This window comes from Tiliqua scincoides, chromosome 6 (genome assembly GCF_035046505.1).
Source record: "Tiliqua scincoides isolate rTilSci1 chromosome 6, rTilSci1.hap2, whole genome shotgun sequence".
NCBI lineage: Eukaryota > Metazoa > Chordata > Lepidosauria > Squamata > Scincidae > Tiliqua > Tiliqua scincoides.
This window is the reverse complement of record NC_089826.1, coordinates 48,007,829-48,026,395: the sequence shown is the minus strand read 5'-3', so window position 1 is coordinate 48,026,395 and position 18,567 is coordinate 48,007,829. Positions and strand designations below refer to the sequence as shown.

Sequence of the window (18,567 nt, the reverse complement as noted above, 5' to 3'; positions counted from 1 at the left end):
GTGACAGCAAAACAGTAAGGGAATATAAGGACATAAAACTGGCATCCTTAAGCCAGTTAGGCATTAGGGTTTAGAAAAAGCAGTATTTTGCTGCCCATTTGTTTTGGATCATAAAAGTAGATTCTGACATTCCAGTCATGCTATGCTTCCATTCATATTCTATGTATGCACCGGGTTTTAGCAATTTAGCTCTCTTTTGGGAGACGTAATGAGCTGGTGTAGTGGCTTAGAGTATGGGATATGAATCAGGACTTCAGCTTTTATTTTTTTATTTTTATGTTGCTGTTTTGTATTTCAGTTGGCTCCTGTATCATTTAAAGCTTTTTTAAAATAGGTTCATTCATATCTTTTAATTTGTTGTATTTTTATTCTTATGCTGAGTACCACCTTGAGCATAGGAAAAGTGGTATATAAATCTTTTAAGTAAATAAAATCTTGCCTCTGTCATAAACTCATTAAGGCTGCAATCTTATACATACTTTTCCACTTTTAACACAGTGGGACTTACTTCTGAATAGACATGCATAGGATTGGGCTCTAAGTGGCCTTTGTCCAGCCAATCCCTCACAGTCTGAGCTGTCCAGTTCTATTATGAGGATACTACTATGCACACAGAGTGATACAGATAATCAAGATAATGCAAATGAAGTGTCACTCAAAGAACTATATACAATCCCTGTACTTAGCACATCCATGGCTTTAGCAATGAAGTTATTATTTGTTATTTAGCAACAAAGTTGCTCTTAGCTTTTTAGATTTATAGACGGAACAACCTGACAGACTGACTCCTGGAAACTAGAGTGTTAAGTAGGGCTTCTATTCAAACTTACCTGGGTGTAAGTCCTATTGAACTCAGTGGAAACTACTTCTGAGGATAATGCATAGGATTATCAAAGGTTAGTATAGAGATGTTTTGCATGATATACTATAAACATGTAAGAGAGGTGGCAGCATAGTCCACAATGCATTCCAAGATCTGTGTTCTACTTCTGCATTATCTCATGTAAAAGCTCACACTCTGATAAAGAGACATGTATCTTTCCATGACAGACAATGTGGAAACCTCATATGTTCACTTTTCTTGGCCAGGGGCCTCTTATGCATTTTAGGGATTTATATCATGCCTTCTCCATTATAAAAATGATCCCCAATGTAAGTACATCATACACCAAACAATTCTTCTTCACTGAGGAGACTTCTCTCAACTTTTATACGCATGCATATGTGTACCCACTGCAGAAGCTATACTTGGCAAATCCATAATCCCAGAACACAGTTATTCTACAGACAGTTTCTATGACCCCTTTTCTTCCCCACATCCTGAATCAAAGTTGGGGAGGGGGGTGACACAGGGATAAGCACACTGATTTAATAATGTAAATTCATTGCTTGCTAAATACATCTACCCAAAATAATTTCTAAGTTATGTAGAGGAAATGACTACATACAGGAAATTATGAACACTGGGACAGTGAGAAACAATGAGATGCAACAGAATTGTTCATGGATGCATTTTAACATAGCCCAGGTAAACAGAAATGAAACTAGGCAGCAATGCTATATAAAAGGTATAGTGCTGAATTGTCTTCAATCAATAAAGTACTCAACACACCATTACCTCCTAAATCTAGGTTTTAGTTATTAACTTGCGTTCCATTTGAAAGAGTTCACCAGGATGAGCTCATCATTTATGCCATATTCAGAACTGCACAGGTAGTATGAAATTTTTTAAAGGATGATAATCACGATTCATATGATCAGGGTGAACTTCAGTTCAGGGCTGGCCCTACTATGATTCAGAGTGAAGAAGGTAATTTCAGGTAGTGAATTGTGGGCCAGTTTTTAGAAGCAGCACAGTATACAAAAAAATCCTGCAGGATTAGACCCTATAGCATTCTGCTTCCAGTAGTGACCCAACAACCCCCTAAGCCATCGGTTTTCAAATTCTCTTGGAGAGTTTGAGCCACTCTAAGTTATTGCGGGAGCGGGGGAGGCAGCAGGGGGAAGGCAGCAGAGCGATCCCCAGGATTGCGCAGCTCAGGGGCTTGGGTCCACTTACCCGAGCCTCCTGCAGCCTCCCAGTGGTACTGGGAGCCCTACGCGACCTTCTACAGGGCTCCCCGCAGCTTCAGAAGTGAAAGTGGACTGCTTTAGCAGAGGTGGGGTGCAATCGCTCCACTTTCACTTTCAAAGCTGCGGGGAGCCCTGCAGAAGGTCACGCTGGGCTCCCTACGCCCCCCAGAAGGCTGCAGGAGGCTCAGGTAAGTGGACCCAAGCCCCTGCAGCCTCTTGAGCGGCACGATTCTGGGGATTGCACCGCTGCCTCAGGGCTGCCCCCGCCCCTTAAGGGGGCAGAGGCCAGGGTCCACAGGCTGGGGTGTCGCAACGCCCCAGTCTGAAAGGCCCTGCTCTAAGCCCACAAGCAGAAGAGAAAGGCATACATCTCATCTACCACTGCTCCTCTGCAACTTGTATTCAGAGCATAGTGCCACTGAATCTGGAGGGCAGCACACAGCCATGACAGCAAGTAATATACTTATCTTCAATGAATTTCTCCAATTCTCATTTAAAGCCATCACCACGTCTTATGGTTACAAATTCCTCAAACTATGTCCTGTGTGAAGAACTACCTCCTATAGTCTGTCAAATGGTTTCAGTAATGATCCCTGGTTGTGAAGAAGGAAAAACTTCTCTATCCCCTCTCTACACACCAGTCATAATTTTATACATCTTAGTCATGTACCTCCAAACTGCCCCCCCCCCAAGTTAAAGAGACTCAAATATTGCAGCTTTTCCTTCTAATGAGGATGCTCCAGCCCACTCATTATTTTGGTTGCCACCTTTTGAAGCTTTTCCAGTTCCACAATATCCTTCTTAAGGTGTGGTGACCAGACTGTACATAGTATTTCAAATCCACGACAAATTTGTAATGCGGTATTATAATATGAGCAGTCTTATTCTCAATCCTTTTCCTAATGACCCCAGCAGAGCGTTTGCCTTCTTCATACCTGCCACACTGGGTCAATGTTTTCATGAGTACTGAACACACCAATGTACATAGCTTTCCTGGTTTGTCATCAACTGTTCAGATCCCATCAGGGTATATTTTTTGTTTCAATATGCATCACTTTGCACTTACTTAAAATGATCTACAGCCCACCCAGTATGCCCTACCCCCAAGGACAGTCTGTAGAAGCAGGTAATAAAATGGCAATACCCTGCATTTCCCTTTTGTTTCCCAAAAGAAAAAGGAGGAAGGGAGAGAGATTGGAAAGAAGAAAAAGTGTGAAAGAATAGGTAAGAGAAATCTTAGAAAGGGAATGAGGTGCCATTTGGTGCTCTGCTTCAAGCAGCAAAATATACTGATTCAGCAATGTAGAATTTCTGGGTCAAATACTAGGGTGGAAATATTAATGAATGCATTGATGAACAACTTGTTGAGTTGCCTAGGCACATGCTGAAATAACAAAAAACAGGAGGATCATTTGTATTTATTTAGCTGGTTATGGTGTATGGCTTATCACTGGGGGCACATATTTTAACAGGAACCTGTACTATAGACAAATGGGCACTGAGACCAGCCCACGCTGAGGCACTGTGAACAGTGTGCAAGATTTGTTCATTATATGGAGAACACATGGGCCAATTTGTCAATCAACTCAGAAGAGCTGGTATTATCATTTAATGCAGTGGTTCACTACTCAGACTTTGGGAACCACCGAGTTGCAGTATAAAAAGAACATACACTAACATTATCCAATACTTTACAGTTTGAAGTTTCTTATATAAAAGTGATCTGAATGTAGTAGTTTGGTCCCCTTAGGTTGTACTTGTAAATTTTACATCACTGGTCTAACATCTGCAAGTCTTCATCCTCAACTGATGTTAGGGGTGAAAAAGCCATGACCTATATACCTAGATGTTGCAAGTATGGCATTTTACATTGTTTTGAGAAAAAACAAGAGACAGGTCCTTACCATGAGTAATTCTCAGTTTAATATAGGGAAGGAAATAAACAGAAGGCATAAAGACAGAAATGAACACAATTAGGAAATACGATTCAGTTAACATGTACTTAAATTCCCAGCACAATCATGGGCACCCAGAAGCCAAGTCCCACTTTAGTCAAAGTGGCTCACTTCCAGGAAAATGCGTTTAGGAATGTAGGCTTAATTTTATTAGGAAAAGGACTAAGACACATGCCAAGCAGGGAGTCAAATTAAACTTGATTGGTGAATGATTGGCATCATTCTCTGCCTCCACTGCTTCTGCAAAAAAGCCACCCAGAGGAGCTTTTTGAGTTGTTCGTGATCTGCTCTACTCTGCTTCCCCAGCAAATGAGATGAAGTGCTCATTCAAGTGCTGGAATGAGTTTGCAAGGCACTTTGCAGAAAAAAAATCAATCGTATTAGTCAGGAATTGGACTCTGACTCAACTGTTCCGGTAGCTGTCCCTAAGCCATCTGCCAACCCCACTATTAGGGACTCTCTTCAACTTATACAGTTTGAGGATGTGGACAAGATCCTCTGTACATTGAGACCATCTTTGTGCTGGCTTGACTCTTGCCCAGCTTGGCTAATGCTAGATGCAAGGGCTGGGCTGGCTGACTGGATTGAACCCACTGTAAATTCATCTTTATGAGAGGGAGTTATATCCAACCCCCTGAAGACCACAACCGTGAGCCTTCTCCTTAAAAAACCATTTCTGGATGCCATTAATTTAAACAATTATTGACCAGTTTCCAATATCTCTTTCCTGGGGCTAGGTGATTGAGCGAGTGGTGGTGTCCTGGCTCCAGGGTTCCTAGATAAGAAGGATTATCTGAACCCCTTCCAGTCCTGTTTCAGGCCAAGTTTTGGGACAGAGACAGCCATGGTCATTCTGATAGATGACCTTTGCCAAGAATTAGAAGGAATAGTGCACCCCTGCTGGATTTTCCAGCAGCTTTCTACACCATCAACCACGGTATTCTCCTGGGGTTGGCTAGCCAAAATGGGACTTGGGGGCACTGCCCTATGCTGGTTCCACTGGGAGACACTTGTTTGGCACCCTGGCCCTTACAGTTTAGAAATGCTGCAGTTCAAGTCAAGTCTGAAAACCTTTATTGGCATTAAAAGAAACAGTCAGCGACACAAACAGACACAAGCACAAACAAATGCTGCAGTTCTATCCTATCTACCACACTTTTTAACATCTACATGAAACTACAGGGGCAGATCATTTGGGAATTTAGAGTGGGGTGTCACCAATATGCTGATGACACAGAATATTCTGATGACCTTGCCATGGTGACCCATGATTTAGTAACTTCAACACTTGACTACTGTAACATGTTCTACATGGGTCTACCCTCTAAAACATTATGGAAACTACAATTAGAGCAGAATGAAGCACCTTGTGTGGTTACAGGGGCTAGATAATATAACTCTGCTGAACCACTACTTCAGCAGCTACATTGGCTGCCCATTGGCTTCCAGTCTTAATTCAAGGTGCTTGTTTTAACCTTTAAGGCCCTCCATGATAAGGGTCCAGGCTATCTGAAAGCCCACCTCTTTCCATACATTCCAGCCCGCCTTCTTAGGTCATCTTAGGGGGCTTTCTACAAGTGCCGCCTCTGTCCCAAGCAAGAGGGGTGGCAGCTCAGAGACAAGACTTGTGGCACCTTGTGGCAGAGACAAGCCATAGTGGCACCACAGCTATGCAATTCCATTTCAGGGGAATTGAGAACTACTCCCTCTCTCATGGCTTTTCTGTGAGGGCTCAAAACATACTTGTTTCGTCTGGTATTTGGTTGCTGAGTAGATGTATATATTTCAGATATGCGCCTCTGAAATACTGCTGTGACTAGACCATCTCTTTGAACTTATTTGTTCCCCCAATGGCTCAGCGATGTGTGTTAGATCAGCAGTTTTCACTCCTTTAGCACTGGGACTCACTTTGTAGAATGAGAATCTGTCAGGACCCACAGAAAGTGATGTCATGACCAGAAGTGACATCATCAAGCAGGACATTTTCTAACAATCCTACCCACACTTACCCAGGAGTAAGTCCCATTGACTATCATTGTTAAAAGCCTCTTCATAGTAGGCCTGTTAAATGTACAGATCTGTGACATTTCCCCATATGCAGTCACTTACCAGGGTAGCATCAAGTCTAAACTATTAAAAATAAAATATTGAAATGAATGGGGACCCACCTGAAATTGGTTCGCAACCCACCTAGTGGGTCCCAACCCACAGTTTGAGAAACACTGTGTTAGATCATGCTTTGCTTTTGTTTTTGTTTTACTATTTAATGTTAACATTAATGCTTTTAATGCTTCTTACCTGTTATACTTTGTACTTTATTATGGAACACTGTAAGCCGCCTTGGGCATTTGCTTCAGCACAGGAAAAACAAGATATAAATTTCTCAAATAAAACAATAAAAATAAAAATAAAACTGCTTCAGAGAGATCCCAGTTCAGCAAATTCAAACCAAAATTTCTTGGTTGTCTTGAATCTAAACTGGGACTGTATGCCTAAGCATTAAAAGTGGTATATGTCTGAAGAGAGAAAAGAGGTAGGGTGGCCTGGGAAAAACTGGATAGGATCTGGTGCAAAATAGATGGTGTAGCTCCAACAAGATTCATAGTAGTTTGTGCAGCCTAAGGTGGGGGGATACAAATATTTTAACTTACCTCCTGCTGGATGTCCAATTCCCCCCCCCCCACACACACACACCTTTGGATGCAGTGCGTGCTCTGTCAGCATAGTTGCACTAATGCCAATGGGGGGGCGGTGATATGATTGGGCAATGCACCCAGTGCTTATTATCTATGAACACCATCTTAGAATTCTTTGAACTGAAGCTGAAATCTTCTTGTGCTTCCTTGGTAGTCCTATTTTTCCTTGCAATTATTCCACCATTACAGCAATTTTCACAATGGAGAGAGGTGAAAAGCGGTGTGCCCCAAGGATCTGTCCTGGGACCGGTGCTTTTCAACCTCTTCATAAATGACCTGGAGACAGGAGTGAGCAGTGAGGTGGCTAAGTTTGCAGACAACACCAAACTTTTCCGAGTGGTGAAGACCAGAAGTGATAGTGAGGAGCTCCAGAAAGATCTCTCCGGACTGGCAGAATGGGCAGCAAAATGGCAGAAGCGCTTCAATGTCAGTAAGTGTAAAGTCATGCACATTGGGGCAAAAAATCAAAACTTCACATATAGGCTGATGGGTTCTGAGCTGTCAGTGACAGATGAGGAGAGAGATCTTGGGGTGGTGGTGGACAGGTTGATGAAAGTGTCCACCCAATGTGCGGCAGCAGTGAAGAAGGCCAATTCTATGCTTGGGATCATTAGGAAGGGTATTGAGAACAAAACGGCTAATATTATAATGCCGTTGTACAAATCTATGGTAAGGCCACACCTGGAGTATTGTGTCCAGTTCTGGTCGCCGCATCTCAAAAAAGACATAGTGGAAATGGAAAAGGTGCAAAAGAGAGCGACTAAGATGATTACGGGGCTGGGGCACCTTCCTTATGAGGAAAGGCTACGGCGTTTGGGCCTCTTCAGCCTAGAAAAGAGACGCCTGAGGGGGGACATGATTGAGACATACAAAATTATGTAGGGGATGGACAGAGTGGATAGGGAGATGCTCTTTACACTCTCACATAATACCAGAACCAGGGAACATTCACTAAAATTGAGTGTTGGGCGGGTTAGGACAGACAAAAGGAAATATTTCTTTACTCAGCGTGTGGTCGGTCTGTGGAACTCCTTGCCACAGGATGTGGTGCTGGCGTCTAGCCTAGACACCTTTAAAAGGGGATTGGACAAGTTTCTGGAGGAAAAATCCATTACGAGTTACAAGCCATGATGTGTATGCGCAACCTCCTGATTTTAGAAATGGGTTATGTCAGAATGCCAGATGCAAGGGAGGGCACCAGGATGAGGTCTCTTGTTATCTGGTGTGCTCCCTGGGGCATTTGGTGGGCCGCTGTGAGATACAGGAAGCTGGACTAGTGGGCCTATGGCCTGATCCAGCGGGGCTGTTCTTATGTTAAATAGGGCATGCTATTTTCTTTTTGGCCAAGTTAATGGTGCTTCTTGAAAGAAAACTCAGAGTCCTAAGAAGTTGATGTTTCGATAGGTATTTTTTTTTGGTTGGCAACCTTCAGTCTCGAAAGACTATGGTATAAGCCTACAGCACCCGGTATTCCCAGGCAGTCTCCCATCCAAGTACTAACCAGGCCTGACCCTGCTTTAGCTTCCAAGATCAGACAAGATCAGGGATGTGCAGGGTAACAGTTGGGTGTGGAACTAAATCTATTTAATTTGAAGGGGGGGAGGCCTGGTAGATGGTGTTCAAAAGTTTAACTTATTTTCTTAATCACTTTGTTACCTGGATGACCAGGCCTAACACTTTTCCCCTCTGGTCACAAAGAGAAAAAATTTTCATTCTGTATAGAATCCTTGTATACTGCTTACAAGCTATTTTTTTTTAACTTTCAATTTCATGATGCAGAAGCTAGTTACTGAACAATATAAGCAAATGAAAGTTAGTAAAACACCAGGCCTAGTGCAATAATCACAACTCCTTAATTTCAACCCCTTCTACAGAATAAACATTACTCTAAAGTATAACTGCAAGGTGAAGGAGCGTAAAAACATTTTCATTTATTTTCTTAAAAATTCAAATCATTTAATTGTTTACTATTATTCTGCATGAAATGAATCTGAATTTAAACACTCTGAATTTACCAAAATATTTTTACAGCTAATGTCTAAATTGTTGTTCAATACTTAGCAAATTGGGATTAAACACATTTTTTAAATAGAAGTACCTTCTCACACATGCCATCAGCTCAGGCATTTTGAGTGCTCTTGTCCTCAAAGACATTACAGGCATTAATCACGAACAAGGCATTTTTGGTACTGCCCCTGTACAAAGCGCCCCCCCCCACATTGAGGTTAAGGTGCCCCCTACTTTATATTCCTTCAGGATGTGGATAGAACATGACCTCTCTGTAAATGCTTTGGGGGGGGGGGTTGTAATGGAGGTAGGGTTCCTAGAATGGTCTTCAGTTTGGATTTTTGTTGCAACACAGGTGTGTGTCCATGACAAGGATACGTTATCCCATCCCCATTGTTATGTGATTAGATTATTAAGTGAAAGTTCAGCCCAATCTAGTGCCTTTGCTGTGTAAACAGACACTTCCTGCCAGACACTGGATGGTTGAGAAGGCTACTGGGGACAGATTGCCTCTTCTTTGCATTAACAACCTCTTTGATGTGAAAACAGATACTCTGCTACAGGCTATGGGAGACCTGACTGCCTCCTTAAGAGCCTCTTTGTTGTGCTTTGACCACTGCCATATATGAGATCCAGCAGAAGGTTGTTAAGTGACGCACACCTGTACAGTACTTTTATCACCACCACCACTTTATTCTTCATAAGCTTCCTTGGGTTGCCTCTGTGGCAAGAAAGATAGGATATAAATGTTTGAAAATAAAATACAGGTTGAGACTAATTATTCGCATGGGTTCCGTTCCAAGCACTCACGTGGATGGCAAAAAAAACACTATAGCAAATCAATTTAAAAAACAGTTTCTTTGCTCTGGTGATTTAAAAACAGCCTTGCTGACCTTTGTGATGTAAGATAAGAGTCATTTAGAAGACAATCCATCAATCAGTTGTCCTCCAAGAGCTTACAAAGGTGCTTCACTCAGCCCCTCCCTTCACCAAAGCAAAATGATCACCTTTCTTTCACATGTTCAGGGGGAAGGGAGGGGTCGCCTGGAGAGAGAAGGATTGATGATTTGTCAGCCAGCTGCCCTCTCTCTCTCTCTCTCTCTCATTATGGAGGCTATTGTTAAAGGACTGTTCAGTTTTTAAAACTGATTTTAAAGGGGTGCATTTCCCCCTTTTCCAGGGATCAGCACATTCCTTCTCATTTGCAGGGGCCATTCGTGTTGAGTCAAATCCATGTATAAAAAATCCGTGTATAAATAGGCTGGACCTGTAAGTTTGTGACAAAGACTTCATATAACAGGTGAGTTTTGAAGAACTGGTAGAACAAGTCTCACAGCACAATCTTATGTTGTTTTCTCAGAGGTAAGTCTCACTACGGTCTCACTACTGTCAATGGGCTTACTCCCAGGAAAGTGTGCATAGGGTTGCAGATGGGCAGCCCAATCCTGAGGAGGAGCAGGAGTACCAAAATGGCTGCTGCATCTAATGCTTGTAGGCAGCAACCAGTGGCTCCTCGGGGAGTAAGGGAGCAGGCCCTGCAATGGAGTTACTCAAGTCTACACCTGCTCTGCCGGTCCTGCCCTCCTGCCTCCCCCTATTCTGGAATGCCTCCCCCTGCCCACCTCTCAGCTACCCAGAGCAAGGGAGGGGCTCCAGGCAGCATGCAATGAGCTTCCAGCCGGTGCTAGCACAGTGCGGAGGGCCAGCTGTTCTGGATCGGGTCCTTAGTAGGGTATTGAAAGTAAAGAAGAGACACTGGCGTTTACTTGACTTGGTGTAGACTGGGGTGATAGTGATGTGTTGGTTGTAGCAAGGAAGATGGCAGAAGAGAAGGAAAACAATGAATTTATCATGAACAAAATCAGCTAGTCTCTTGCAAGCTTCCTGAGACATTTAGACACATGACAGCATGAAGAAACCTAATGAAGGAGGGTAAGACAGAACTAGAAATTACACGGGGAAATGGTAGGAAAATATGAAGGCAGAAAATAGCAGTCACAGAATTTAAGGAATGGACAGAAGTGACAGAAAAGAGGACAGTGTTTCTGACAAAGCTAATATATCAGCTGACTGCAAATCACAGATGGCACAAGAGGCAAAGCATGCAGAAAGTGGAGTGTATATAGTGTTGGAAGATAACCTTATTTTATTACAGAGAGTCCATTGTAAAGTGATTTGATTGTAAAGTGAACCATTGTAAAATTGGAGTCCACTGTACTTGCAATAACTGAAACACGTTTGCTGTCATTGGACATTACCGCTGTAGCTGTCCTCTCCCCCCCCCCCCCACACACACCCCTCACCCAAAAGGCTTTGGCTGTGTCCTTCTTTCAAATTCACCTCAGTTAGCCATCTTGCTGCTCCTCCAAATTTGAAGTTCATTCTGTACAGCTTTAAACCCCTTTGCATCTCCACATTCCTGCTCTGTATTGCTCCTCTCACCCCCTTCAACTTACATCTCATATTCCGATGTTTCCTTTGATAAGTTCCCTAGCTTGCTCCTTGTGAATTTGGCAAATGCTTCCTAACATTCATGTTCTGACATAGCTGTTTCCAGTGTCCTCTAACCCCGTCTCTTTTTGAATCGGCACACCAAATATACCCAGGAATTGGTGTAACATTTAAGGAAGCAAATTGTGTGTTGGCCTGTGTAACCATGGTCCCTAAAAAGTGCAGTAGGCATCTTTTAAATCAATTTTAGTGAAGGCAATGGCTTAGTTCTATGGCAGAAACCTCAACTTTCTGTGATCTTGGAACAAATTACCAAAAAAAATGCGTTACTGGGTTTGCAGTACAGTATTTTCAAACTACAACGATTCCTTCACAAACGCTAACCATCATAAAGTGAGGGTTCACTGTATTACGTAGCACTAGTAGTTTACTTTTGAAAAACAGATTTAAATGCATGTTGAAAACAATTTATTTTCAACCTTACAGTACTATTTTACAATACAATGCTGTACTAGTGAAGACTCAGAAGCTCTATCTATGCTGCTTTAAGTTGTGAAGGTGATACTGTATTACATTAAACTTGCACTGGTACATATTACAACTCATCATTAGAAATCCAACATAAATCAATGTATTCGGAAAATGAGGGAAATGGAATACTTTGTAAGTTGGCTCATGCGAGCTTTTCAAAATTACTACATATTGTCTGTATTCATTAATCTTCCATCTCTTTTATAAAATTGTAACTAAGTAAATCTTAATGTCACTAACTACACTATAAGATCCTTAGTTTTATTTTGCATGTCAGAGTTAAATTTGTGTGTTGCAGGATATTTTCTTTATGTAGGCATTTACAAATTCTATTAAGTAATTGTTTACCTCATGTTTGATTATGAAGTGAAAAAATATTAGCTATAAACCTTATTTATGGTGTTGTATGTTCAGCTGATTGTTCCTTCCATTTGTTTCATAGCAAGTATTAAATAGTGTCATTTCAAAAGCAGCTGTTTGCAGTGGAAATACATTTGTATATCTTTTTTGATTTGAATAAGTCATGAAGCTGAATCTTGAGATGCTTTTGGCAATAATCTGAGAATATTCCTATTTAAATATTAATGCTGTTTCTAAATTTGTATGTCATGTGCTACATGTGAAAGAAGAATCCATTTAGGGCAAGAAATACTTGCTAGAATGAAATATGTAATATTGCTAGAATCATTATTTGTGAGGCATGCCTTTGAATTTTTTAAAAAATGTAATATTTTACTTATTACAATTTTTCAGGGTCAGGGTATAGAATTTATGCCCTGCCCTGCCAACTGTACTATTGTCTAGCTCTCAAACCCTTGTTGGAATCTCCGTTCTAATCTTTGATGTCCTTATATTCCTGGGTCTGTAAGATCAGAGATTATCTTTACAAATATCGACCGTGGTTACAGTACTTTAAAAAAAACCAGTAGAGCCAGAAGGCCAATATACCCCCTCTCCAGCATATAAATCAAACAGGATGATTTTCAAAGTGCATGTCAAACATCAGAACTATCTGCATACCACTGGTCGCTGACAATTTAATTGTTCATGAAGGACTTATTGCTGCTCAAAAAACTGCTTTGCTGAAAGTGAAATGTTGCAAGAGACAGCACAGGAGGAAAATAAAACTGCTTAAGACAAGCATCAGTGTGTGCTGATCTCAGGTTTATACCCTCTTCTCCTTTTTTTTTTTTTTTTTTTTTTTGGAAACTAACACACACACACACCCCACAACCACTTGTACAATTCTTCCAACACTAAAGCAGATTAAAAGAACACTAGGTCCCTAGCATTATAACTAGCTTTTTTCTTTTTGCTTATGAACATCCCCACTATCACTAACACTGCACCCAAAGCAGCATACAACTAAAAATATGATTAAAAATGATTCCAAAACATTGCTTTGAAATCTTGTGTTACTTGAATCACCAGGGACCAACACTGGGTTTCTTCAAGAGATGTCTCATCATTGCTTTCTTTAAAGAAGTGAGAGTCATAGCCAAGGGGGCTGTGAACACCTCACAAAGACTAATCCAGTCTAATAAGCTAAGTTCAAGTTAACTCAGAAGGGAGCAGGACTGCCATATCTATTCAACTGTCTGCTATTGTTTAATGTTGCAGTTTTTCAGGGAAAGTCTCCCAGGACTTGGGGGCCCTCTGTTCACTTGGAAGAGGGGATTTTCCAAGGTGGCCTCTTTCTGCCTGGGCTCCTTGACTTTGGATGGTGGCAATATCAACTACCAGTTTCCTCCAATTAGTCAGATAAAGAAATAAAAAGTAGGGGACTGCATGCTAGAAACTAATCACTAGGTGCTATATGTCAGAGATAGTCGCTGTTTCCAGAATGCAGTTTCAGGAACTTATTCTTAATATGCTCACCAAGCTCATTAGTGAAAACGGGCCCCACAGATGCAAAAACATCAAAGAAGATCAGAGACTTCTCACAAACTGCTGCCTGCAAACCAAGGGCATGCCTAAGGAGAGGCTCATAACCTATGATGCTCCCCTTGCCAACAGGCCTTTGATCAGAAGGCACTATGGCACCATCCAAAGAAGAGAATAATCTCACCATCCAAAACCTAGACATCAGGGAAGTAAAAAATTCCAGTCAAGATGACCCCAGACCTGAGAGGAGAAGAGGGTCCCTGAGGACAGTCCATGGGAAAACTGAATGGTCCTCTGCCCCAACCAAGGGGATAAAAAATGGAACCTAGAGGATGAAAGGGGCTACTTTGCGCCTGCATCTTCTGCTTCTACATCATCTGTGCATTTTTTCCTGCATCCAGACTGAGCAGCAGACTTTAAGGGCCTGCCCTGTAGGCTGGGGACCAGAAAGCTTCTATTATAGAGCTTCTATTCCAACATGCTATAACAAATAAATGTTCTCTGATTGAACTTCACTGACTGGAACAGTTGCTTCCCAACTGAGGAAAGAGATCCTCTTAGGGGTAAGGATTGGGCAAGCCTGATCACCTTCCTTAGTCCTTCTCTCCTGCGTGAGAAACTTAGACATGAGTCTGCCCTAAAGTTTCCCTTACAAATGTGCATTAGAGCAGATACTAAAATGTTTCTCAATTTAATTAATCTTTGATTATAAATTACTGATAAAAAAACCTATTTTCAATAGCCAAAATGGAAGCCTTCCATTCCCCATTTTTCCAGCAGATTACAGCCAATCATCCTACAAAAAACAAAAAAAACAAAAACAAAAAAAACAAAAAACAAACAACTTTGCCTTTGTAAGTCATATTTGTTTTATTTATTTATTTTCACACTGTTTTGGTTTGATGGTTTCATTTGCTTGTGAGTTGACCTGAGGACCCCTCTGAGAACCAAAAAATACAAATTTGAACAAACAACTAAAATCTTCCCCAATATTCAGACTAAACATTCTGACATATGCTGTCCAAGACGAAACAAGAAGGTTAAGAATCTGAAGAAACAGTAAAGATCTGTTAAAACTCATTCAGTGGTTGCACACTCCATTTTTAAAACCACCTAACAATCGGAAACAACAGATTCCCTAGGCAACGCATACTCAACATACCCACCTTAGGTATTTCTAACGTAGTCCAATTTCTGGTATATTTCTGTATCTAATAGAACAAATCTAATATCTAGTAGAATTGATTATATTAACAGAATAGTCTTTAATATCAGTAGTTCCCAAACTTTTTAACACCAGAACTCACTTTTTTTAAAATAAAAAAAAGACACTCTATCAGGACCTACCTCGGTTTACCAGATTTTTTAAAAGGAGATAGATAAATAAATAAATAAATAAAAATATTATTTCTTTCTATATTAGTAATAATAACCAAAAAAAGACTCTCAACATTTATCTCCCTAGATTTGTACATGCTTGCAATTAGCAACTATCTTGCAAACTTCAGGAGCTGAGCTCTTTGCAGGGTAATTAGCACCTACAGTATCAGATTTTGAAATCACCTCAGGACTTGAGGCAATTAGTTATCTGATATTCCATCACCCTTTGGCAACCCACCAAAAATCAGGTCGAGACCCACCAGTGGCTCCTGACCCACAGTTTAGGAATCGCTGGTCTACAGCTAATAGATATACAAATAGATATACTATATCTATTTTTCATATATAAAATGAATTTCAACCTACTGGTATATCTCTTAAGTGCACAAATCCCCTAAAGATAACAGTTTTCCTCCTCCTTTATGGCACTGTTTAGGTATTATGTACCCCATTGTTTCCCAAACTCTTTTACCTGAGAAAAAGCCCAACTGAACACAGTGGAATTTACTTCCAAGATAGGATTGTACAAAAAAGGGTCACATCCAGAGTAATGCTTCTGTGAATGAACTCTCTGGGAATAACGACTATAATTACTTGTGGGGAAGGGGCAAAGGCAGAGGGCAGTGCCAGCCCTACGGAGGGTGCAGGGAGCCTGCGTACCACTCTACCGGGCTCCCTGTGCCTCAGAACAGCTAAAAATAACTACTTCCTGGTTTATTTTCAGATATTCTGTGGCGCAGGGAGCCCTACAGAGGGGTCCTATAGGCTCCCCACACCCTCTGGAAGGCCAGCACTGCCAGGGCGAGAATAAAAAAACCCTTTTGTCCCTGGGTTTGATCATGGCAATCACACTGCTGCCTTCACAATAGCCCTGCCCCTTAAGGAGGCAGAAACAGGGCTTCCCTAGCTGAGGAGTCATGACACCCCTGTTTGGCAACCTCTGATACACCTGTATCATTTAACATGCTACTTATTTGCCCTTATGCTCTAAATCTTGTTAAAAACAGATTATAGAAGGTTAGAAATTTAGTGTGCATGCACATTGAGAATGAGTGCCAAGTTGTAAAGTTAAAATGAATCCCTGCATCAGAAACAAGTCACAACTGTGATTATCTGGAAAGTCTGTCCTCCACTTATATGCATGATAGCCCACTGAGAAAGAATGGTATTCGGGTTACAAAGAATAAGCAGACAGCAGTAGTGTTTTCCCCCCACTTCCTTCATTATCATAATCATGTTGTTCAAATTTCTGCCAAATGACTAATTACCAAAAGTAAACAAATTCTCTATTAAGCAAGCTAAAAAGTAGGTCTCCAAGGCTGCAATCCTAAACAAGCTTACCTAAGAGAAAGCCCAACTGAACACAGTGGAATTTATTTCCAATATAGGACTGTACAGTAGAGGCTCACATTCAGAGTAATGCTTCTGTGAATGAAAGTGTATTCAGTATTCAAGTCCTCCCCAAAGAATAGGAGAGTTCTACTTGAGCAAAAGGCCCTCACATGACTGAAAGGGGCCCTTTACACATACAAAATGCTGTTTCTATCCTCAGAGGGAACCCTCCAATAGGGTACACTATCATTTGCAAAAGCATTAGTTTGGATGTGACCCAAAAATTATCACAGGCTAAAAGATATCCGACTTTTAAGGTTATGCTAACATTTAAAAATGAACCAGAATCAAATTGCTCTATTGTTAAAAGAAAAATTTAAATGTATAGAATTATAACAGAGAAAGGAATGTAGCTGGATTTATATTTCTGTAGATTATGGAACTAGGCAAAGCAACAGGGGAATTAAATTCTGGCAGCTGAACTGAAAAACCCCACACACCATGTTTGCCAGTTTCCCATTTCAAAGCATAGAATTTTTACTCTTAGTATGGCTCACTATCATACCTGGTAAATATCAGATAGGCTGCTGCTTCCAGAGTCACTAGTGATGCTACATCCTGAATGACTAGATGAAACGTGGGTCACCTGTGGGTGGAGACTGTCAGTGAGGTGCAGTTTTGTGAAATCTGCAGGAAGCTGTAGATGGAGGCAGAAAAGACATAATTAAAATGTGTATCATGGCACACACTTCACAAAACATTTAATTTATTAAAACAGTATACATCTTTCTGCAATACTAAAACTATCCAACATTTATTAAGGTAGATTTAAATTTTTTTAAAAATTGTGGAGAACATTAAATATTACTAAACTGTTTTAAATGCAACAGTTATATAAATACTGGAAACAAATCCTTCAATGTGCACTTACTCATGAGCAATTCCCAATGGAGCCACATAGATGGTCTCTAAGGAAATCAGTGGGAGTTACCATGAGCGTGTTTATGGCCATAGCTGTTGTGAAAGGAACACCTGTTAATGCTTAAATGCAAGGGCTTTGTGCAAAATAGGGTTTCATAGGTCTCCAGCTTTCCTGATGCTTCTATGATTATAAAACCAATTATAACAGTAGTAGAGTAAGCTGTCGACTTGCAGGATGCAAATACAAAAGCAAAGCCATACATCATGCTACATGTCAGTAACAGAAATTGTATTAAAACAAAGAATAGAACTCAGAAATTTCTCTTCTGAAGAAAATCACAGGGCATTAATGGACAATGTGAGTTCTCCAAATTGCTATGTTCCATAGTTGTGTGGGTGTTTGTACTAATTTTTGTAAGTAGTAAGTTGAAGTAACAAATGAGTAATAAAATCCTTTCTTTATCTAAGCCTTCACTGCTCAGTCTGAACCTGTTAGTCAACTAGGTTCACTATATCCTGTCTTTTCAGGCCCAAGTCAAAAACTCCTGTCATCAGCACACTTCCAGAAGTTCCTAATCATATAAATCTGTAGTCACGTGCAAATGTAATGTACACTCTTGAAAACTCCTTCTTATGAACTTATTAGGAGATGCTTATTAGTGATTTGCTGGGGAGAGGTTTAAAGAATGCTTTGCACCCCTAACCTGTTCCTTCTATTAGAACCTTTTTAGGGCAATAGTAGTGGATAAGAGTTTATTTCATACCCTGTCTGTCTTGTTGACATAGTACAGCCCAATTCATAAACCTACAATACAGTACACAGAACAGTAACATTCTTAACCAGTAAAAGGAGCACACATGAAGGGTGATGAATCCTTTCCTCCATGACACTTTTCTTTTTCCCTTTGTTTCAGCAACTGTTTCTGTTCCAGGCTCAGATACTACAACTTAGGAACAGAGAACAGATGGAAGGACCAAGGAGAAGGAAGGTGCAAATGATGAAAGAGGCTGGCGGTCCTCTTCCAAGTATTAATTCCCCTTTAAGATAGACAATCTTTCACCTTATATGGGAATGAGGCAGATAAGTGCTGGATGCATCATATCTGGCTCAAAGACTATTAGGACAATACCAATGCACGCTTTCCCTCTCTGCTCATGCCTTGATATATATTTTTTTAAAATCAATATAGATTGATTCATTCTCTTCCAAAATTTTATTTTTATCAAGATTAACAAGAGAATTCGTTCATCCGTCCCCCCCTTTCCCATTTCCTTCCAACACCAACATTCTTAGATTGGCTATAAAATAAGACACTCTAATGACTGACATGCCTCGC

At 40.8% G+C, this 18,567-nt stretch overlaps 1 protein-coding gene across 8 annotated transcripts in view; it reads right to left on the bottom strand.

Annotated features, from left to right (window-relative positions):
• RAPGEF2 (Rap guanine nucleotide exchange factor 2) overlaps positions 1-18,567 on the bottom strand; it is a 225,689-nt gene that overhangs the window by 43,980 nt on the left and 163,142 nt on the right. For all 8 annotated transcript variants that reach the window (XM_066631661.1, XM_066631663.1, XM_066631659.1 and 5 more), the window contains one exon: positions 16,875-17,006. In XM_066631661.1, the coding sequence (XP_066487758.1) occupies positions 16,875-17,006 (132 nt within the window). The remainder of the gene's footprint in view (positions 1-16,874; positions 17,007-18,567) is intronic.